This window comes from Gobio gobio, assembly GCF_949357685.1.
Source record: "Gobio gobio genome assembly, chromosome: 5".
Taxonomy (NCBI): Eukaryota; Metazoa; Chordata; class Actinopteri; order Cypriniformes; family Gobionidae; genus Gobio; species Gobio gobio.
In genome coordinates, this window is record NC_137101.1 from 3,430,952 (window position 1) to 3,454,631 (window position 23,680).

A 23,680-nucleotide genomic window follows, 5' to 3' on the forward strand; every position below is an offset into this window, starting at 1 on the left:
CGGCGCGTTTTTGCTCGCCCTCAAAAAGTGACCATTTTTATATGCTATAAAAAATGCTCTGTGGGGTATTTTGAGCTAAAACTTCACACACACACTCTCGGGACATCAGAGACTCATTTTACATCTTGTGAAAAGGAGCTTTATAGGACACCTTTAAATCCCGTCTGGCTAGCGTGCTTCCCATAGTTCACGCATTAGTTCAGTAGGCGGAGAGTAGAGGGTCTTTTAGAGGCTGTTTTTGAATGCATTTGACCACATGAACGTCTACTCTACGAAAGTAATCCGGTCGAATGCGTTTTCCACGTTGACAAGCTCAAAGCGGTTTAGGGTGCGTTCACACTTGTCATGTTTGGTTGGATTAAAACGAACCCTGGTGTGATTGCTGGGTTAGTATACGAAATATACGTCATAAAAGCCGACCAATCAGGTTGTGAGCGTATCCCTATGCCTTTTGTTTGGTAACTTTAGGTTCGCTGTTAAAAATGCCAGAGTGAACGCTAAGCGGACCTGGGGCCTGTTCTTCGTACCTCGCTAACTCAGTTAGCCGGATTTGATTGTTGATGATTTGCCATGATCTTGGATTGTTTGGTTCTTCGAAGCTCATCCTGGACTTGCTGTCATAGTAACAGGTCCGTAAGCTTAAACCTGCTCATGAGCGGCTTATTCATGTAAACAGGATTAGATTTTGCATCTTCAGGTGAGACTTTTAAATCTGTCCCAGCCACTGCTACTTTATTACAAGAGTTCATTACTGAACCAGGGGCAATAATAATCATTTTAAATAATAATATAAAAATGTTATATTGTATATGTATATGAGAATGTATAATACTATAGACACAGCCACTTGATTGAGCGATTTATTTGTTTTGGAATATTACTTTATATAATTTTATTTTTATTGGTTTACACACATGTTGTACAGTTAATCTGAGCCGTGCAAGTAGGTGATCACGGATATTATGGGATGGCTTGATGCAGCGCAGGAGAGGATAATTTGATCTTGACCCATAAGAAACTTGAATACTGTCACATTACAAATCCTAAATTAAAAATGAAATTACAACATTGAAATAAAAATGTAAAGGGTGTACAAATACTGTATAAAATCGTTAATATAAATAACTGGTAATCATGTTAAAAAAACAAACATTTATCATTTATCTATTATAACTTTTATGTTGGTTTGGTCGTTTGGCTGTTTCCTTATAAAGGTTCAGAAATTCGTGGTTTTTTTTTGTGTAATTTGCCAAGTTTTTTGCCAGGTGGCTTTTTAATTATATGATGTCATTACGTTGCTGTCTTGACGCCAGCCAATCGCTGCATTGCTGATCGTGGTTTCGAGTATCGATGCATCTGCCCTCTTCAGGGAACACAGTAATCTTAGATCATTTAATCCAGATATTTTAATCCAATCCGCAAATTCGTTTGAAGAACCAAATTAGCCAGACATCAGTTATCACGATTAAAAGATCTGGGATCTGTCAAATCATCTTAGATGTATTAAGCGAGGTACAAAGAACGGGCCCCAGGACTATATGTTTTGTTTTTTGGTCCAGACCAAACGAACCGAACTACAAGTGTGAACGCACCCTTAGACCCCGTTTACACCTGTATTTAGCGTTTTCTACTTGTGATCCGATTGAAAACTCTTCTTATAACCAGGTGTAAACAAGAGTCTATCTGGGTGAATCACATGAAACCTGTCAAGAACATGTCAAAGTCCTCGTTCAGACTGTCAGATCAAATCCGATTTTTGTGCACATCAAATTGAAATCCGATCAGATTTACAAGTGTGAATCACATGAAATGCGATTTTTGTTCAAATCCACTTCAAGCTACATGTGGTTTAAAATCGCATTTCTTGATATTCATTTCAGATTTTGCGTGGTTTATGTGACTTTCAGACATTTGCAACTACAAAGCCGTGACTTGCAGCATGTTTGTTTTCTATAACAATGTCTGACACTTAAGCTTTACGTGGTGTGAGAAAGTCACAAACCATGGGAAATCCAATCAGAGCAGTCAGACTGATTTTTTGCCGTTCACACTTGCGGATTTCAATCAGCTATGCACAAAAATCCGATTTGAAGTGGCTATATTTTACCACTGAAAAAAGACATTTCTGAATGATTAAAATGCTTAAATCATTTGTTGGTTGATTTCAAATCGAACAGAAAAGCATCTTGACCAGACTGACACTGGAACACTGGCTCAACCAATGGCATGAGTTTGGGGCGGGGCTATCTGTTTGTTCGACCAATGATAGAAGGTGGTGGAAAATTCAAATGGTTTAAAATCCATTTGGTGATGCTGGTGGCACAGCTTTAATTTATGCTGATTTAAAGCTACACTATGTAACTTTTCCGTCCGCTAGAGTTTGCCTGTTCAAAACAAAGGCGTAGTTTGATGACGGCACGTTTGAGCGCAGATTCATGGGACGTGGTCTTCACCTCAGCCGGTGGGAAAGAATCAGGATAGGACTCGGGCAGAAATCATGTGGATGTGATTATTAACGTTACTGTAGTCTGAAGCAGAAGCAGGAGCGAGTGTTGTGGAGCTGAGGAACCGCTGGAGCGATTGTTAATGAGATGAACGCAAAACACGCCTCGCGAGCAGCGGGACTTTTATTATGCCACAGTCGCCTCGCAGGCGGGACTTTTATTATGCCACAGTCGCCTCGCAGGCGGGACTTTTATTATGCCACAGTCGCCTCGCGAGCGGCGGGACTTTTATTATGCCACAGTCGCCTCGCAGGCGGGACTTTTATTATGCCACAGTCGCCGACGCCACTTCCGCTCCTCCGCTCATGAGTGTGAGGTAATGCAGCTCTGTTGATCATATTAGACACATCTGAGTGTGTTGATGATGGGATGGCGTTACTCTGTGCGTTCTCTCAGCCGCTGCTATGACACTTGTTCACACTGCAGTGAGAGTTAAGCGTTTCTGCAGAATAAAACTGCAAACCTAGAGTAACGTGGATATGATGTCATCGACAGGCCACGCCCTCACACGTCCCGGTTCCTCGGTTAAAATAGCATCTCATGATTTACAAATAGTTGGAAACATTTGGGATATTGTAAGTACTCAACTGAACAAAATATATAACACCGGCCTAGTTTTGGATATTTTACTGCAAAAATCTTACATACTGCACCTTTAAATAAACAACCTAATGCAAAAACATCCTAAATCATTTTGTATGTTGGTTTGGGAGGCAACTGTGACCCATGAATGATTTTTTGTGAGGTTTAGCAAAAGCTTTCCATTGAGATACAACAGTGGTGAAATTTGTTTTGACAAATCAAAGCGTGGCATTTCTGGTGAAGCATTTTCATATGCAAATCGCCCAAAGAGAAACGTCCCAGTCTGTCACTATCTTCCCACAAAGTGTCCCAAAAATAGCAGCTTGCTCCGTTTCTGACACCTCAAATGCATTTGAAATACAAAAGACCAGAGTAAGATCTCATCTGGGCCTGTTCAATCAATGTGCAGCCTGACAGCTTTTATGTGCGTAAACAGTTACTCTGAATAATGCACGAGAAAACGAGTGTGTGACTGCTTGGAGAAACATGACTTTCGTCGAGCAAAAACACTCCGAATGATCTTCCTGCAAACACACACACCAGTTCAGAATTAGCACAGCCACAAAAGAAATGCACGCAACCACACTGGCACTTTAATTGATCGGTTTGCCATTTCTTCCTAGCAAACGTTTCCTGTTTATTAAAGAGACATTTGTTTTTTGGTTATATAAAAACGTTTAGAAACCGTTAACTAGAACGAGCACCGTGTGGGTGTTGACAAGTGTGGGACACATACAGATCTACCCACACATCTGCTCTACAGACTTCAAGAACGATTCACAAGAATCACCTTCATCAAGAGAAAGGTCACGGCACGCAACACACAGCCATTTACAAACATTAGAGAAATGTTACTTTCAATAAATGCAGAAACTCACCGTGCGACAGTGACACCGTGTCGACACCGGGCGCGCGCGCGCGATCCCGCACTGTGATTTTCCTACTATAAATTATTCAAAAATTTTTTTTGTTAGAATTATTATAAGGTACGGTAAAATAATTGCGTTCGTCAAAACTTGTGGGAACCCAGTGTTTTCCACTTATGTCTGACAAATAATTATTATCAATTTTGTATGAATTTCATTAATTCGTCACATATCTTAATACGTTTTGGCAGTTGCGTGAAATACATACAACCTATTTAAAGTCATAGTAACGTTTTTACCGATTTAAAAAAAAAAAAAAACATTAAATAAAATATATGTAATAAATTGTGAAAGATGAATTTTGTCAATAATAATAGTAGCATTATGTTAAAATTTATAAAATTATAAATCACTGTAAAATAATTGCAATTCATTTTTTTCTAAACTTGTGGGAACCCTGTATTTTTTCAGGTATGTGTGATTTTTTTTTATATTATAATAATATTAAATTTAGCTACGGATTTCATTAATTCATTAAAAATGTAAATACGTTTTGGCAGTTATGTTAAATAAAAATAAGCTTTGTAAAGTCACTGTAAAGTTTTTATTAATGGATTTTTTTGAAATATTTATGAAATAAATTATGAAAGATGAATTTTGTCAAAAATTAAAGTAGTATTATGTTCAAATTTATAAAATTATAAAAAATTATCGCAATTAACTTGTGGGAATCCAGTATTTTCTATTTATGTCTAAAAAAATATGTTATTAATATCAAATTTTGGTTTGAATTTCATTAACTCATTACAAATTTAAATACCTTTTGGCAGTTATGTGAAATAAAAATAAGCAATTTAAAGTCACTGGATAGTATTTACCAATGGATTTTTTAATGAAAATAAAAAATATTAAAAAAACAAATAAATTACTAAATTAAAACCAAATACAAAAATTGTATTAAATAAATTATGAAAGACGGACTTTTGTCATAAACATAGTATTTTTGGTAAATTTGATAAAATTATAAATAACTGTAAAATAATAGCAATTCATTTGTCAAAAGTTCCACATATGTTGGAAAAAAAAGTTTTTTTTGCTATGAATTTCATTAATTTGTTACAAATTTAAATAACTTTTCGGCAGTTATGTGAAAATAAAAATAACCTTTGTAAAGTTTTTACCAACACATTTTTTATGAAAATAAATATAATATGAAAATAATTAATTACTAAATTAAAACAAAAAATATAAATGCACTAAAAATTAAATAATACATAATAAAAATAAAAAACTGATAAAAGATGGATTTTTGTTCAAAATAAAAGTAGTAGGCCTACTTTAGTCAGAATTTATACAATTATAAATTAGTGTCCCTGTATTTAGATTTATATTAACATCAAATGTGTGTTTTTTTGTGCTATTAACTTTATTAATTCGTTTTGGCAGTTACGTGCAATACAAAAAAACCTACAGTATATGAATTTTTTTTACGAAAATAAAAAAATATAAGAAAAAATTAATTACTAAATTAAAATTAAATAAAAAAATCGAATAAAATGAAATACATTTAATGTATTAAAAATAAACAAATATATAATAAAAGTAGTGTTTTACATTCAACAGCCTGATTTAACTTGACTGAGTCCTCAAGCTTACACGTGATTGGTCGCTTCCGGTGTGGACACGGCGTAAGTGTGGAAACAGAGCGGAGAGAAAGCTAAAGTGGTTGGCAGTGCAAACAAACTGCAAAATTAAAGCAGTCACTAGTTCAGTGAATATATATATTTGTATATATTAAGGACAATTATACAAAAAAAAAGTAGTTACAGTAATAACTTTCAGTCGACATGACTTTCTTTGATAGAGCAACACATCGGCTGTGCTCTGAGTATTTACACGGGTGGGATGGACGCAATCAGCCAATCAGCAATGGGACCCCGTGGCTGTGTAGTTGGACATCTCTCTGCGGATGGTGCTGAACGGCGACAGCTCCAGCTCGGTGGTGCACTCGTGCTCATTGTCGTCGCTCGCCGTGGCCGAGGAGTGGCCCGCTATCCCGCAGGCGTCGGCGCAGCAGCAGCAGCAGCACTCCAGGAAGGCACGGCCGAAGGGGCGGCACAGGCAAAGCAGCAGCACCGGCGTCACGGCCGCCCGCAGGAACAGCAGCAGCTGGCTGAGCAGGTGCAACAGCGCCATGGTGCTCTGCGGGACCCCGGCCGCCATGTACGCCGAGACCATGTTGCACACGTTCTCCGGCACCACGCACGCGCCGTACACGATCGCCAGCGCCACCACGGTGCAGTTCATTTGGCTTTCCAATCGGATCTGCTTCTTGTTGCCCCGGGCGCAACCGCGCTCGGCGCGCCGAATGCGCCGCGCCGTCGCCACCGAGCTCCCGATGGTGAAGAGCGTCGGCAGGCAGAAGTAGCAGCCGAAGCACCACCACAGACGCGCGCCCTCGTAGGTCAAGCCCAGCACGTACAGCGTGTCGGGCAGGGAGGTGGAGATGCGGATCAGGCAGCGCTCCGACGCCGGGTCTTCTGGCGTGCCGTCGCCATTTTCCGACACCAGCTGCCGGATGAGGAGCTCGGGAAGGGCCAGGAGCAAAGCCCCAATCCAGATGACGGCCAGCTTGGCAGCGGTGGAGGTGCAGTTCTCGATCATCTCGTAGTACATCTGGACGTTGGTTGCGGCGCGGAAGCGGTCGATGCAGAGCGCGCAGAGGGTGAAGGTGGTCACGCCGAGAGATGCCACCTAGGAAAACACAAGCACAGGGATGTCGTTCATATTCATTTCATCGAATTTTGTACATTTTAGCGGCATCTAGTGGTGAGGTTGCAAATTGCAACTAGTTGCAAATCTACAAATCAGCCAGGATGCAAAAAAAAGGACCCATCAGTGAAGGGGTGAATCTATAAAACATCAAGAGTGCAAAACAGACAAAAAAAAACTCACACACACACAAAAACACAATTAGCTTTTGGAATGGTACGCGTTCATTTGTGTGTGCGTGTGTTTTTGAGTGTATAAGTGTGTGAGTTTTTTTGTCTGTTTTGCACTCTTGATGTTTTAGAGATTCAACCCTTCACTGTCGAGTCCTTTATTTTCTGCATCCTGGCTGATTTGTAGATTGTATGCAAAAAAAACTCTGTATTTTCATAGTTTTGCCAATTTCCCATTCATTTCCTATGGGGGTCATTTTTGACCCGAAGGTTCTGAGTGTAACTATTTTTTTTTTACGACCACTTCAATTCCTGTGTGCATTTATTTTTACGAATACTTTAACAATTAAATGAAAAAATACAGTTTTAAATTAAATAAATATATATAAAAAGTGAAATGGATTTATTAATATTAAAATTGTAGTATTATTAACATGTGATTAAATGTGACTGATTAATATATATATATTTATTAGGGATGCAACAATACAGTTAGTCCACGGTTCAATACACACCTCGGTTTTTAACCACGGTTTTCGGTTCGGTTCTGATGGCTTGTCACATTAGTTTTTTGCTACTCTATTCTTAGGCGAACAGCAAGAGGTTAAGGAGAAAAAAAGACTATTTTTTTATTGCAATACTCTTTCTTTATTTTACTTAAAATAATTGAAAAACCTTACTTAAACTCAAAACTTTACTTAAAAAAAACCCTTGTACACATTCCTATAGTATTGTATAATATAAAATAAATATATATAAAGATTTACACTGGCAGCTCAGAGCTGTACAGCAGCATTTAAGTATGAAATTGAATTAATAAATGTAAAAATAAAACACTACATAGACTTCACTATAAAATATACATTGATTCTTATTAAAGCTACTGTATTAGTTCTTCAGTCAAGAGCAGTGAGTGATTTTCTCTTGTTTGTCTTTTGTTGTTGTATTGACATTAAAGGGATAGTTCATTCAAAAATGAAAATTCTGTCATCAAGAAATGAATACAGGTTTGGAACAATAGAGTGAGTAAATAATGACATAATTTTAGAGGTGAACTGTCCCTTTAAGGACAGCGTGTTCACTATAGGCTGCGCCGCTGTCAATTAAAGACATGCGTTCATCTAATATACAGACACACGATTTTACTTTCACTTTAGACATTACCGACTGTGTTTATGTTAACCTTGTGTGTATTTGACAGTATTAGCGCAGTAAGACGACTACTCAGTCCAGTAATCGCGTGTTTGACAGGCGTTTAGTGCGCGCGCTCAGAAAAGTGCATGTTAAATCTGTGCATAAGCACGCGAATGAGCTGGCAAGGCTTTAAAACACATGCAAATAATGAACTTTCTTGATTGTGAATATATATAGTGTGCCGTGAGTATAACTCCACCACTAACCTGTGATGTGAATGTATGTCACGTTGTTCAGTATTGGGATGGAGGCAAATTATAGAATTTGTAGAAAAATAATTAATTCAATGAAAAACCGATAAAAACGCAATTCACAAGCGCGTATTGAACCGCTTCAATATTATATTGAGAATTGTGGCATCCCTAATATATATATATATTTCACCGCATATATATTATATATATTTATTTTTTTAATGAATGTTTTCATTCATTTTTGCTTTCCTGCAATGCCATCGAGAACCATGAACTTGCACTGGTATTGCAATCAACAGGTAAATGTTAAAACGACACCTCTGTTTGTGGCACTGCATTATATGTCAGAAGGTGTGTAAACAAACCGCTTGAAAAGGGAGTATGCCTGCCATCCATCTGAAACCCAGAAAAACACACTCCTTATTAATCATTCGGCACAAAGCAGCAGGTTTACAAAACAAGACGCATCCACAGACTTCATCTGCTGTGCTATTGTGACAGACAAGCCAACCTCCCGCGGCCCGGCAATTCATTCAGACTGAACAGAGCCGGGCCCCAAAACCCTCCGAACGCACCCTTCCCACTGTTCAACGGGAATATTGCCACAATAAATCGGGGGATATGAAAGAGTATTTACACAAAAGAAACAACTGCAATGAATAGGAGACAACCGGAGAGATTCTTGGCCGCATTCACGCAGCTGCATCCCGGCGGATCGCACAAACCCAAATGAAAGAGGCAAGTAAGTGTTTGTCTTCATTATCATAATTACAGAGCAATCAGGCACATCAGCATCAAGGAGGAGACAATTAGCGGAGCGGCGCTCGTGATGAACACCAACACGCCTTTTTCATCTCCAAAAGCAGATTGGTTTAGATCCTTCATCATTTTGACAAAAAGCACACCGTTCAGAATCCATTACGGACCATTGTGTCCATTAAGACGCTGTAATGGTGCTGCATTACTTCCATAGGTGTGAAATGCGTCCATTCTGTGCCATTAGACACTCAGCACATCCAATGATCTTCGGATTACAGTGTAGGATGAGCTTATCCTCAACAGCGGGTCAGAAAGTCATGATTCCCGACTGGAACGTTTCATGCCCGTGAAGCTTCATATTGCCAATGGTATTGGGACGCCCCTCCAAATCATTGACTTCAGGTGTTCAATCACTTCATGGCCACAGGTGTATAAATCAAGCACTCATCAAGAAATTAGAGAAAGATTGGGCCGCTCTCAGGTCTCAGTGAACTCGAGCGTGATACCGTGATCGGTGTCACCTGTGCAATAAGTCCATTCGGGAAATTTCCTCACTACTAAATATTCCACACTCAACTGTTAGTGGTGTTATAACAAAGTGGAAGCGATTGGGAACAACAGCCATGAAGTGAAATCACAGAGCGGGGTCAGCGCATGCTGAGGGTCACAGAAGTCCCCAACTTTCTGAAGAGTCAATATATACAGACCTCCAAACTTCCTGTGGCCTTCAGATGAGCTCAAGAACAGTGTGTAGAGCTTCAAGCAATGGGTTTTCATGGCCGAGCAGCTCATCCAAGCCTTACATCACCAAAACGTGGGATGCAGTGGGGTAAAGCAGGGGTTTTCAAACTTTATGATGCCAAGGACTAGCCTGGTCCTCGTACATTTCATTTGTAATGTTCAGAGAGTCTGGCCACTCTCCATTGACAAGCGTTTCTGTTGAAGTTTAAAACTATTGGATGTGCCATAACCAATCTCTAACGTTTGGTCGTGACGTATGTCATGCGCCGTTCGCCTTTATTTCTCACATGGAAATCCGTACTGCCACCTCAGTGATAAAACCTTGTGCATTCAGATTGTGATTTATTCACGGTGGAGAGTTTTGTAATCGGGAACGCGCTACTCACATGGTCCGTAACATGATTGTATACTGTAAGTAAAATATCATATGCTTGGTATGATAATAATAAATGCTGCCGTAATAACGGCCCAATTCAAATGTTTACATACTTTTTTTCCCTTTTATTTTCTGAGTGGTGATGAAATACACTCACCTAAAGGATTATTAGGAACACCTGTTCAATTTCTCATTAATGCAATTATCTAATCAACCAATCACATGGCAGTTGCTTCAATGCATTTAGGGGTGTGGTCCTGGTCAAGACAATCTCCTGAACTCCAAACTGAATGTCAGAATGGGAAAGAAAGGAGATTTAAGCAATTTTGAGCGTGGCATGGTTGTTGGTGCCAGACGGGCCGGTCTGAGTATTTCACAATCTGCTCAGTTACTGGGATTTTCACGCACAACCATTTCTAGGGTTTACAAAGAATGGTGTGAAAAGGGAAAAACATCCAGTATGCGGCAGTCCTGTGGGAGAAAATGCCTTGTTGATGCCAGAGGTCAGAGGAGAATGGGCCGACTGATTCAAGCTGATAGAAGAGCAACTTTGACTGAAATAATCACTTGTTACAACCGAGGTCTGCAGCAAAGCATTTGTGAAGCAACAACACACACAACCTTGAGGCGGATGGGCTACAACAGCAGAAGACCCCACCGGGTACCACTCATCTCCACTACAAATAGGAAAAAGAGGCGACAATTTGCACAAGCTCACCAAAATTGGACAGTTGAAGACTGGAAAAATGTTGCCTGGTCTGATGAGTCTCGATTTCTGTTGAGACATTCAGATGGTAGAGTCAGAATTTGGCGTAAACAGAATGAGAACATGGATCCATCATGCCTTGTTACACCACTGTGCAGGCTGGTGGTGGTGGTGTAATGGTGTGGGGGATGTTTTCTTGGCACACTTTAGGCCCCTTAGTGCCAATTGGGCATCGTTTAAATGCCACGGCCTACCTGAGCATTGTTTCTGACCATGTCCATCCCTTTATGAGCACCATGTCCCCATCCTCTGATGGCTACTTCCAGCAGGATAATGCACCGTCACAAAGCTCCAATCATTTCAAATTGGTTTCTTGAACATGATAATGAGTTCACTGAACTAAAATGGCCCCCACAGTCACCAGATCTCAACCCAATAGAGCATCTTTGGGATGTGGTGGAACGGGAGCTTCGTGCCCTGGATGTGCATCCCACAAATCTCCATCAACTGCAAGATGCTCTCCTATCAATATGGGCCAACATTTCTAAAGAATGCTTTCAGCACCTTGTTGAATCAATGCCACGTAGAATTAAGGCAGTTCTGAAGGCGAAAGGGGGTCAAACATAGTATTAGTATATGTTCCTAATAATCCTTTAGGTGAGTGTATATTGCTCTTGAAAATACTTACCAGCATTTAAAGAAATACAAGTCTAGAAATGCATCCAAATGACAGCGAAGCACAACCGTACGGTGCTCTGCAGGGGTCAAAAAGGATATAAACAGTGAATTTTGAAGTGATATATTGTTGAAAACTCAGAGATGTGGATTCGGACAGTAATTAAATTACCACACGACCTTGGTGTTTGTCTAAAACAGTTGGTAATTCATTGAAATCCGATGGCTCTGAAAGGCCTCCATTGGCTCAATGCACGGTTCACTCTCAAGACCCTTAAAAGGCACTAAAGACGTCGTTACAAAGTCCATCTCACTACAGTGGTTCTACAATAACTTTATAAAGCGACGAGAATAGTTTTTGTGCACAAAAAAAACTAAATAACGACTTATAAAGTGATGACCGATTTCAAAACACGGATTCATAACGCTTCGAAGCTTCATGAGGCCGTGTTTTGAAATCGTCATCACTATATAAGTCGTTATTTAGTTTTTTTTGCGCACAAAAACGATTCTCATCGCTTTATAAAGTTATTGTAGAACCACTGTAGTGAGATGGACTTTGTAACGACGTCTTTAGTGTCTTTTATGGGTCTTGAGAGTGAACCGTGCATTGAGCCAATGGAGGCCTTTCAGAGCCATCAGATTTACACTAAAATATCTTCATTTGTGTTGATGAACGGAGGTCTGACGGGTGTCGAACGACATGAGGCTAAGAAATTAATGACAGAATTTTCATTTTTGGGTGAACTAACCCTTTAATTCTCTGAAATTTTCTGGGGACCCATTAGAACCTTCTGGAGGACCCTTGGGGGTCCCCGGGCCCCAGTTTGAAAACCCCTGGGGTAAAGCACGCCGCCACTGGACTCTAGAGCAGTGGAGACGCGTTCTCTGGAGTGACCAATCACGCTTCTCTGTCTGGCGATCCGATGGACGAGTCTGGGTTTGGCGGTTGCCAGGAGAACGGGACTTTCCTGACGGCATTGTGCCAAGTGTAAAGTTTGGCGGAGGGGGGATTATGGTGTGGAGTTGTTTTTCAGGGGTTGGGTTCCAGTGAAAGGAACTCTTAATGCATTTTGGACAATTTCATACTCCCAACTTTGTGTGAACAGTTTGGGGACGGCCCCTTCCTGTCCCAGCATGACCCGGAGCACAAAACGCCGCTCCATAAAGACATGGATGAGTGAGTTTGGTGTGGAGGAACTTGAGTCCTGACCTCAACCCGATAGAACAGCTTTGGGATGAATTAGAGTGGAGACTGAGAACCAGGCCTTCTCGTCCAACATCAGTGCCTGACCTCACAAACGCGCTTCTAGAAGAATCCCCATAAACACACTCCTAAACCTTGTGGAAAGCCTTCCCAGAAGAGTTGAAGCTGTTAGAGCGGTAAAGGGTGGGACAACTCCATATTAAACCCTACGGATTAAGAATGGGATGTCATGTGCATGTAAAGGCAGGCATCCCAAAACCTTTGGCACTATAGTGTATGCTTTGAACTTGTGTCATACAACAGATATCAGATAAAGGGAGAACACAAGAGTCATGAAGTAATCACACACCTCCTGCTCTGGCTAAGGCGTTTTCTATCGTACAGGTTTCCTAGCAGCAGGTGATGACGGCGTTGGCTGAGATGGGCTTTACTAACGCCTCATTAATTCTCTGATTAAGAGGCTTTCTAGAGCGATGGACGTGCTGGCTATTAATCTGATTTAACGGCTGCTTTCAGACTCAAGGCCGTTTTTGGGCTCCCGCCAGCAGGGAGGGCAATAACTCTTACATATTGACAAATGAGACGGCACTGAAGCATGGGCGAGCTAGAGACAAAAGCTATTACAGTAATAGTGTTATATATGATGACCACAGAATGAGACCAATACATATTCAGCTACATAAATTCAGACCATTAGAATGGGAGTCAACAGCCTGGATCAAAACACACAAACACAAAGTGGGTTACTAATAGAACTGAAAGCCAACAAAACCCAGCAAACCAGCCAAAAAATCAAATCATTAAATTACCGGTGACCCTACATGGGACAAGCAGTTTGGAGAATAAACAGATGGAAATAAAATAAAATATATGCAATCCTTAAGATAAAATAGATTAAGATATGATAAGATAAAATAAGGATGATAAGAAATAAAAATGAAATAAAATAAAATAAAAAATAAATAAATCTGCAACCCTTCATAGGAAAAGGGATTTGGAGAAATAAATAAATAAATAAATAAAAACTTTTATAGGACAAAAAATTAAATATCTGCTATCCTTAAGATAAAATGGATTAAGATATGATAAGATAAGATAAGATAAGGATGATAAGAATGAAATGAAATGAAATAAAATAAAATATGAGCAGCCTTTCATAGGAAAAGGGATTTGGATAAATAAATAAATAAAACATTGTATAGGACAAAAAATATAATATCTGCAATCCTTAAGATAAAATAGATTAAGATATAATAAGATAAAATAAGGATGATAAGAAATAAAAATGAAATAAAATAAAAAATAAAATGTGTAACCTTTCAGAGGAAAAGGGATTTGGAGAAATAATAAATAAATAAATAAATAAATAAATAAATAAATAAATAAATAAATAAATAAATAAATAAACCTTTTATAGGACAAAATATTAAATATCTCCTATCCTTAAGATAAAATAGATTAAGATATGATACAATAAAATAAGGATCATAAGAAAAAAAAATGAAATGAAATGAAATATAAAATAAAATAAAATGTTTAAAATATGAGCAGCCTTTCATAGGAAAAGCAATTTGGAGAAATAATAAATAAAATAAAATAAAATAAATAAAATAAAATAAAATAAAATAAAATAAAATAAAATAAAATAAAATAAAATAAAATAAAATAAAATAAAATAAAATAAAATAAAATAAAATAAAATAAAATAAAATAAAATAAAATAAAATAAAATAAAATAAAATAAATAAAATAAAATAAAATAAAATAAAATAAAAATTAAAATTAAAATTAAATAAAACCCTTTATAGGAAAAAAAAAGATAATATCTGCAATCCTTAAGATAAAGTAGATTAAGATATGATAAGAAAAAAAAAGAAATTAAATGAAATAAAATAAATCCCTTCTTAGGAAAAGCAATTTCGACAAAAAATTTAATAAAATGAATAGAGTAAGATATAAGATATAAGATGATAAGATAAGATAAAATATGTGCAACCTAGAAAAGCAATTTGGAGAAATAATAAATAAAATAACATGCAAAATAATATATAAATATATTTCTTCAATAAAATAAAAAAAACCTTGCAACACTTCATAAGAAAAGCGGTTTGGAGAATTTATGGAAAATAAAATAAAATAATCAAATAAAATAAAATCTGTAGAAAATGTAAGAGGTGTTTGTTTGTCCCAAACTCATCATCATCATCATCATCATGCAAGGCTTGCCATGCAGTTGCTAAAGTGCTCTGTGTGTTTTTTAACACTGAAAAGCACGAGACAAGGCCTTCCTGCAAATCTCTGTGTTGTGACGGATGCAATCTCCAAAAAGCTAAAGGCCAGTCAAAACACAAGTCGAGTTAAAACACTGCAGCGACGCGCTGCCCTCAGATATGCCTGACCTTTCCCTGTAAGAGATGCCAGAGCTCTGATAAAACACACTCTCTGATCACACTGGACTTACTGAACCTCACGATGTACTTGAGCAGAAACTCTGCAGGAGACAAGTGAGCGGACGTCAGCAGTGAGACGCAGACAAAGTACACAACTCCATTACTTGAGTAAAAGTAAAAGTACTATTGTTTAAATATTACTCCATTACAAGGGAAAGTTGTAAAGATAGATTTTTACTTAAGTAAAAGTACAGAAGTACTTGCTTTTAAAAGTACTTAAGTATCAAAAGTAAAAGTAAACGCATTATTTAATTATTGTTGCATTGTTGTATGAATGCACGTGGTTTTAGCCAGTCATGCTCCATCTGACATGCTAGCCTTGATAGAAATGTAGTGGAGTAAAAAGTAAGATATTTGTCTTTCAAATGTAGTACATTTACATTACATTTATGCATTTAGCAGACGCTTTTATCCAAAGCGACTTACAACTTGGGGGTACAATAAGTGAATGGTCGTGAAGAGTCGAGTGAGCACAACAAGTGCCCGAAATACTTAGTCCGTGTACATTTCTCAGTGTAGCACAGGCTAGAGTAGCGAGGGAAAGAGGAGGAGAAAGAGGAAAGGAACGTTTTTTTTTTTTATGAGGTTAAGTGCTCATGGAAGAGATGAGTTTTTAGTTGACTTTTGAATGTTGTCAACGAATCAGCGTTTTGGATGGCGGTGGGAAGATCGTTCCGCCAGCTGGGAACGTTGAATGAAAATGTTCTGGAAAGGGATTTTTTGCCTCTCTGTGATGGTACTACAAGCCTTCGCTCCTTGGCTGAACGAAGGCTTCTGGTGGGGGTGTGGAGTCGTAGAATCGAGTCAAAGTATGCAGGAGCTGAGCGCGTGGTGGCTCTGTAGGCAAGCGCCTTAAAGGGTTAGTTCACCCCAAAATGAAAATTCTGTCATTAATTACTAATTAATGACGTCGTTACAAAGTCCATCTCACTACAGTGGTTCTACAATAACTTTATGAATCGGCGACAATAGTTTTTGTGCGCAAAAAAACCCTAAATAACGACTTACATAGTGATGACGATTTCAAAACAAAGCATCATGAAGCTTCAGAGCGTTATGAATCAGTGAGTCGATTCAGCGGTTTGAATCGCCAAATTTCAGCAGTTTGGCGGTTTGACACGCGATCCGAATCATCATTCGGCTCAGTGATTCATAACGTTTCGAAGCTTCATGATGCTTTGTTTTGAAATCGTCATCACTATGTAAGTCGTTATTTAGGGTTTTTTTGCGCACAAAAACTATTGTCGCCGATTCATAAAGTTATTGTAGAACCACTGTAGTGAGATGGACTTTGTAACGACGTCTTTAGTGTCTTTTAAGGGTCTTGAGAGTGAACCGTGCATTGAGCCAATGGAGGCCTTTCAGAGCCATCAGATTTACACTAAAATATCTTAATTTCTGTTCCGAAGATGAACGGAGGTCTGACGGGTGTCGAACGACATGAGGGTAAGTAATTAATGACAGAATTTTCATTTTTGGGTGAACTAACCCTTTAAACTTGATGCGAGCAGCGAGTGGAAGCCAGTGCAGAGAGATGAAGAGTGGTGTGACGTGGGTCCTTTTGGGCTCGTTGAAGACCAGACGTGCCGCTGCATTCTGGATCATTCGAAGTGTTTGGATCGCACATGATGGAAGTCCAGCCAGAAGCGCATTGCAGTAGTCAAGTCTAGAAATAACCAGGGCCTGGACAAGAAGCTGTGTTGCGTGCTCTGTTAGGAACGGTCTGATCTTCCTGATGTTGTGGAGCGCAAACCTGCACGAGCGAGCTGTCTTAGCAATGTGATCTCTGAAGGACAACTGGTCATCAAATGTAACTCCAAGATTTCTGACTGATTTTGAAGGGGAAATCAGGGATGTACCTAACTGGATGGTGAATTCATGTTGCATAGTGGGACTGGCGGGGAAGATGAGGAACTCAGTCTTTGCCAGGTTGAGCTGTAGGTGATTTTTACTATGTCGTTTTTTTTATGTAGTGAAGTAAAAGTCATAAGTTTCCATAAAAAATACTACTCAAGGAAAGTACAGATCAGACCTCCGTTCATCTTCGGAACAGAAATTAAGATATTTTAGTGTAAATCTGATGGCTCTGAAAGGCCTCCATTGGCTCAATGCACGGTTCACTCTCAAGACCCTTAAAAGACACTAAAGACGTCGTTACAAAGTCCATCTCACTACAGCGGCTCTACAATAACTTTATGAATCGGCGGCAATAGTTTTTGTGCGCAAAAAAACCCTAAATAACGTCTTATATAGTGATGACGATTTCAAAACACGGCATCATGAAGCTTCGAAGCGTTATGAATCACTGAGCCTAATGATTCGGATCGCGTGTCAAACCGCCAAACTGCTGATTTTTGGCGATTCAAACCGCTGAATCGACTCAGTGATTCATAACGCTTCGAAGCTTCATGATGCTTTGTTTTGAAATCGTTTCGACCTTTTAAGGGTCTTGAGTGTAGAGTACCATTGAGTCAATGGAGGATGTTCCGAAGATGAACGGAGGTCTGACGGGTGTCGAACGACATGAGGGGAAGTAATTAACGACAGAATTTTCATTTTTGGGTGAACTAACCCTTTAAGTACAGTACTCAAGTAAATGTACTTAGTTACTGTCCACCTCTGCTTCCAGCTCACATGAACACACGTGTGTGTGTGTTTGTGTGTGTGTGTGTGTGTGTGTGTGCGCTACATTGGTCTGAGTAATGCAGCTGGAGGCGTTTTCTCCCTGTGGAGCACTCGCTCACAATTTGCCTTCAAGACTGCCTTTCCTCACCATTGAACGCATTCATAGCGGCGCTGCAGCCGGAGAGACGCGGGCACAAGCACACATGCACAGTGGCTTGCTTTCATTCAGCTTCACCACTGTCAGCCCGAGCCTCCAGGCCCTCTCTCCCTGTCCCATACCATCACAGCAGTGTGTGTGTGTGTGTGTGTGTGCCACCAGGACGTCTCAACATCCCCCTCACACCCTTCACCTTCACAATAGCAACTCACACAATCTCTCTAAGGCAAAAAGGATGAGTGAATCTCACCAAAGTGTCTTCAAGGCAAGCCGGTGGCCATCTTGTTTTCTGTATTTGCAAGTACAGCTCCACTTGGAAACGGCCAGCACTTTAGTCAACATATTCGCCTTATAACAGGTTTTAAAATGCAAGTATTTGATGATACCATTATCGTCTTTGTGTAAACTACTGCTGCATCCCAATTCGCATACTATCCGTACTAAATAGTATTCGAAAAAAGAATTAGTATGTCCCAAATCGTAGTATGTTGAAAAGAGTATTCCAAAGATTCCCGGATGGTCTACTATTTCCAGTCAGAATTCGAAGTGCAGATCATCTAACGGCTGATATTGCCCACAACCCATTGCGAAATGGACGAGGATTCGATTAGAACTACAAACACGGATAAAAAGTGTTTTTACAAACATGGCGGTTATGCGAGTTCAACTGAGAGGTTTAGATAAAGGGGTTTGAGTGAGCAATTATCAGTATTTAACCTGACGAAAATATATTTATTCAATGTTAGCTACATTATATTTCACCTGCAGCAGCATTGAGAACTTTTGTAATGATACGTTTGGCCATTAACTTTTAAACGCATCATTATATTTAAACTGCAAACACATGAGAGGAGTCTCTGCATTAAAGACCCACGACTGGCAGATCAACGTGCGACTACATTTCTCTCTGATATGGTAGGAAATTAAATTGAAAGTGGAGGATTTGAACTGTGACGATGATTGACAGGGCAGTTTAAACGGCGACGGGACGCACGTAACTAAGCAACAGAATCCGTTAAAGATGAGGAAGTAGTACGTCCCAAAGCTTCAATACTCTTCTGCTACACACTCAAAAGTATGTACTTTTTCTTCACAAAAACAGTACATTCTTTTAGGTCGTAGTATAAGTAGGCGAATTGGGACGCAGCATACAACAAAAGGTGACGCCATGTGTTTCTTTACAAAGTGACATTGCCATCTACTGGCCTGGATGCAGCGCTTTTAGTCATTTTCGTGAATCTGTGTGAACGGAGATCTTTCTGTACGTCAAAAACACAAAGGAAAAACTGTAAACCGATGCCATATTGAGCATTAAAACTTCGTTTGTGAGTCGTGCGAAACCATCAAGAACGTGTCCAAGTCATATTTCACCCCTACAGTCAAAAGAAAGAAATAAGAAATTGTATTTTGGTTAATGAAGCCTGTTTTGGGGAACATTAATATGCTTCGGATTATGGCATTGTTTTCATGACAATTAAGCACATTTTACTTCTCAAATCCGATTATCATAAAGTTAAAGAAACTTGTTCCCGCACTTTATGCGTTACATTAATGCTAGTTTTAATTAAAATGTAATAATTGTGTTAGTGTGCAGATTACTGTATTACAAACCACAAAAATCTAATGAGAATCAATAAGAAAAATGGGATTTAAGAAATAATATCTGGACAGATTAATTCAGAATAAAATGTTAATAAAATAATAATAATAATAATAATAATAATAATAATAATAATAATAAATATATAAATAAATAAATCTGCAACCCTTCATTGGAAAAGCAATTTGGAAAAATAAATAAATAAATAAATAAATAAATAAATAAATAAATAAATAAATAATTCTGCAACCCTCCGTAGGAAAAGCAATTTGAAGAAATAATAAATAAATATATAAAAATAAATAATAAATAAATAAATAAATAAATAAATAAATAAATAAATAAATAAATAAATAAATAAATAAATAAATAAATAAATAAATAAATAAATAAATAAATAAATAAATCTGCAACCCTTCATAATAAAAGCAATTTTGGAGAAAATAAATCAATAAAAAAAAAAAAAATAAACAAACACATAAATAAATAAACAAATAAATAAAAATAAATAAACAATTAAATAAATAAATCTGCAACCCTTCATAGTAAAAGCAATTAGGATAAATAAATAAATAAATAAATCTGCAACCCTTCATAGGAAAAGCAATTTGGAGAAAATGAATCAATATAAAAAAAAAAATAAATAAACAAATAAAATAAAATAAATAAATAAACAAACAAACAAACAAATAAATAAATCTGCAACCCTTCATAGTAAAAGCAATTTGGAGAAAATAAATCAATATAATAAATAAATAAACAAACATATAAATAAAAATAAATAAATAATAAACAAATAAATCTGCAACCCTTCATAGTAAAAGCAATTTGGATAAATAAATAAATAAATAAATAAATAAATAAATAAATAAATAAATAAATAAATCTGCAACCCTTCATAGGAAAAACAATTTGGAGAAATAAATAAATAAATATGAATAAAAATTTATAAAAATTAATAAATAAATCTGCAACCCTTCATAGGAAAAGCAATTTGGAGAAATAATAATAATTAAAAAAAATATTTCCTACTTAATTTTCAGGAAAATAATGTCGCAACGGAAAAAGGCTTCAATCATTTTACATTATGCATATGATTTCCATTAGTTTTTGGTGTGAAATATGATCTGGATATTTGCCACTAAAGCAGCGCGGGGTGGAGGTAAAGTGAGCTGCTGAAACTGGGTGTGGCGAGCGGAGCAGGACGGCAGCGGGGCGTCTGCAGATTTGGGTTATGCTTGTGCCGTACAGTATTAGTGACAGGAGTGGGACAGAGGTCAGTGCAGGTGTCCCGAGGGCAGGGTGGATGCTCTTTTGCATGAGACACAATTACCCACCGCGCCACAATTTCAATACCTCACCACAACGTATCTGTGTCAATGCACAATAATAACTAACTATACCATGATATTTTGAGGAATATGCATCACATTAAGTCTATTAGTTTGTCTATCCAAATAGATGGACATGCAATTAAAATGGGTAAATCTTATATTTAGGCCTTTTTTTTAATCCCACAAGATAAATAAATGTAAGTTGGGAACGACATTAGGGCAATTCATTTTGGGTATAAGCAGGTGTTGATGCTTGCCCATCCCACATCATGCACACAAACACTCCCAACCTGATGTGAAGGAACACAGAACGCATTACCTCGATGTATGGTATGACTTTACAGGTGAACTGGCCCAAGAGCCAGGTCTTTGTGAGTTGGTGAAACACCACGAGAGGCAGGCACAACAAGAGCAGAGCAAAGTCCCAGATGGCCAGGTTAGCCAGGAGAGCGTTTGAGATGCTCCTCATGTAGTAGTTATGGCACACCACGCACATTATTGCTATGTTCCCCGTTACTCCCACTATGAAAATAAGGAGGGAAACGATGGTGATGGCATACGCCCCGTACGTCTCGCTGGTGACGGGGTAGAAAGGGTTGGGGAAGAACTCGCTCTCCTCGTCCTCCGCGTACGGAGGGGTCATCGGCGTGGCGTCCCACGGGTCGTCTATCTGTTTGGTGTGAAATTCAGTGTGTCTGGTGAGGTCAAAGGGGAAATCTGTGGAGGTGAGAGCCAGAGGCTTGGGCATCGGTTCCCACAGGGTTAAAGAGGACGCCAGGGCGCTATAATAAGTTTCGACGGGTGTGCTTTTATTCTGGCCCCTCTTAAACGCTTTCTTGTGGTGTTCCTTTGTGCCTCTTTTGCGTCTGTGGTTTCTCTCGCGGTCGCCTCTCTTGCTGGGCTTAGAGTTATTGTGTCCGTCTGCTGTTCCCATGGTAGCAGGCATCTCGCCATTCAACTTTTTCCTTTTATGTCGCCGCAGGTTTGTGCCCAACAAGAGATGTCTGTATGCATGCGGTTTACCTGCGCTCCAGAAGTTACCGCCGTCTCCTGAAGTGTGTTTGACGGGCGTACCTGCGGTACCTCGATGCCTCGCAGGGCTGGGTTTCGGATCATGAAGGCTCCTAAGAGTAACCCTGCCTGCTTCTTTGGTGTGTGCATTACGGTTCTCTCCGTGCAACAAAACATGTGGACATCCTGCAATGAAAAAGAGGGTCCTTAAAAGCAGCATCTGCATCTTCAACGTGTCAGCGTAGCTGAAGATGTTAGAAAAACACTCTGGTGTGATGCATTGCAAACAGCGCGCGATATTCTCCCAGGATTCACATTATCAGAGGGAAAAGTTCACACGTGAATGAACGGTAAACGCGTTATTAAATCCATGCAAATGACTTGTGCGCGGCGATTGTAAACCTGCTCCCGTTTCGTTCCGCGTCTTAGCAAAGTGACGGCGAGGCGTTATTCCATTATTTCAGGTTCCGAGGCGCAGTGCATCCCAGCCACAGCTGCAGGAGTCGGTCGCATCCCGGGTTCTGTTGGGCGCGGCAACCTGGAGTCTTCCTGCGCCTCTGCCGTGCGCGGAGAAGCGAGTCCCGGGGACGCGCTCCGTGGCGCGAGCGGGCGGGGAGTTGCTGCTGCTGCTGCGAGTGAGAAGCGGATGAAGAAAATGGACGGGCTCTCTCCTGGCGGATAACCTTGTTCTGTCAAGCCGGATCCATCAGCATCAGCCCCTTGGACCACCGCAGCTGGAGGCGACCCCGCCCCGCCCGTGCGTAGCACATTCATTACCATGCGTAATTACGCATGTCAACAGAATCATAATCCGATCAGTCTTGAGCGCAACACGGGCTTATACGAGTTAAATTACAACCTTGTGTCACAGTAACACAGGCAGGGAAAGTAAAAACATAAATAATAATTTGTCTAGTCAATACGTTGTATTTTCAGATTATACACATGCATAGGTAAAGTAAAACGGCAAATATATATATATAGTTATATATATATATATATATATATATTATATATATAGTTATGTGTATGTGCCATACACGTCGTCTTTTTAGATTCTACACATGCATAGTACATGCAACATACTTGTAAATAAATATGTAGTGAAAAAACATGCATGCATGAACATGCACATACACAAAAAGTAAAAATTATATATAGTAAACAGAAAAAAGGTGTGTTTGTTACTCATGTTACAGGCAGTTTCTACACTCCAAAAAATGCTGGGTTAAAAATAACCCAAGTTGGGTTAAAGATGGACTAATCTTGGGTTGCTTTAACCCAGCAATTGGGTTGTTTTAAGCAAACATTTAACCCAACCGCTGGGTTAAAGCAACCCAACATGGGTTATTTTTAACCCAGCATTTTTTAGAGTGTATAGTAACTACTATAAATTATGCATAATTGCATGCAACTAACCCTAATCCTATAGTAAGTACATGTAGTTTATTAATATTACTCAGGACTTAAATGTATAATTACACTGTAACACAGACACCTTAAAATAAAAGTGCAAGTTAATTTATTCACTCTAAAAAATGCTGGGTTAAAAATAGTTAACCAGCAATTGGGTTGTTTTAACCCAGCGGTTGGGTTAAATGTTTGCTTAAAACAACCCATTTGCTGGGTTAGTCCATTTTCAACCCAACTTGGGTTATTTTTAACCCAGCATTTTTTAGAGTGCAAGTAAAATATATTAATATAAATCAAAATAATAAAATGTACATTACTTATTGGGCTCACAAACTTGTGTCACA

The 23,680-nt window shown here is 38.8% G+C and overlaps 1 protein-coding gene across 1 annotated transcript; it reads right to left on the reverse strand.

The window, feature by feature from the left end:
* Window positions 1-5,391: 5,391 nt before the first annotated feature.
* On the reverse strand, window positions 5,392-22,149 carry gpr37b (G protein-coupled receptor 37b; the record flags this gene model as incomplete). The annotated part of the gene is made up of 2 exons (XM_079816509.1): window positions 5,392-6,706; window positions 21,232-22,149. 2 exons carry the CDS (start codon window positions 22,147-22,149, stop codon window positions 5,876-5,878), a joined length of 1,749 nt encoding a protein of 582 aa, XP_079672635.1. The 3' UTR covers window positions 5,392-5,875.
* Between the last annotated feature and the right edge of the window lie 1,531 nt (window positions 22,150-23,680).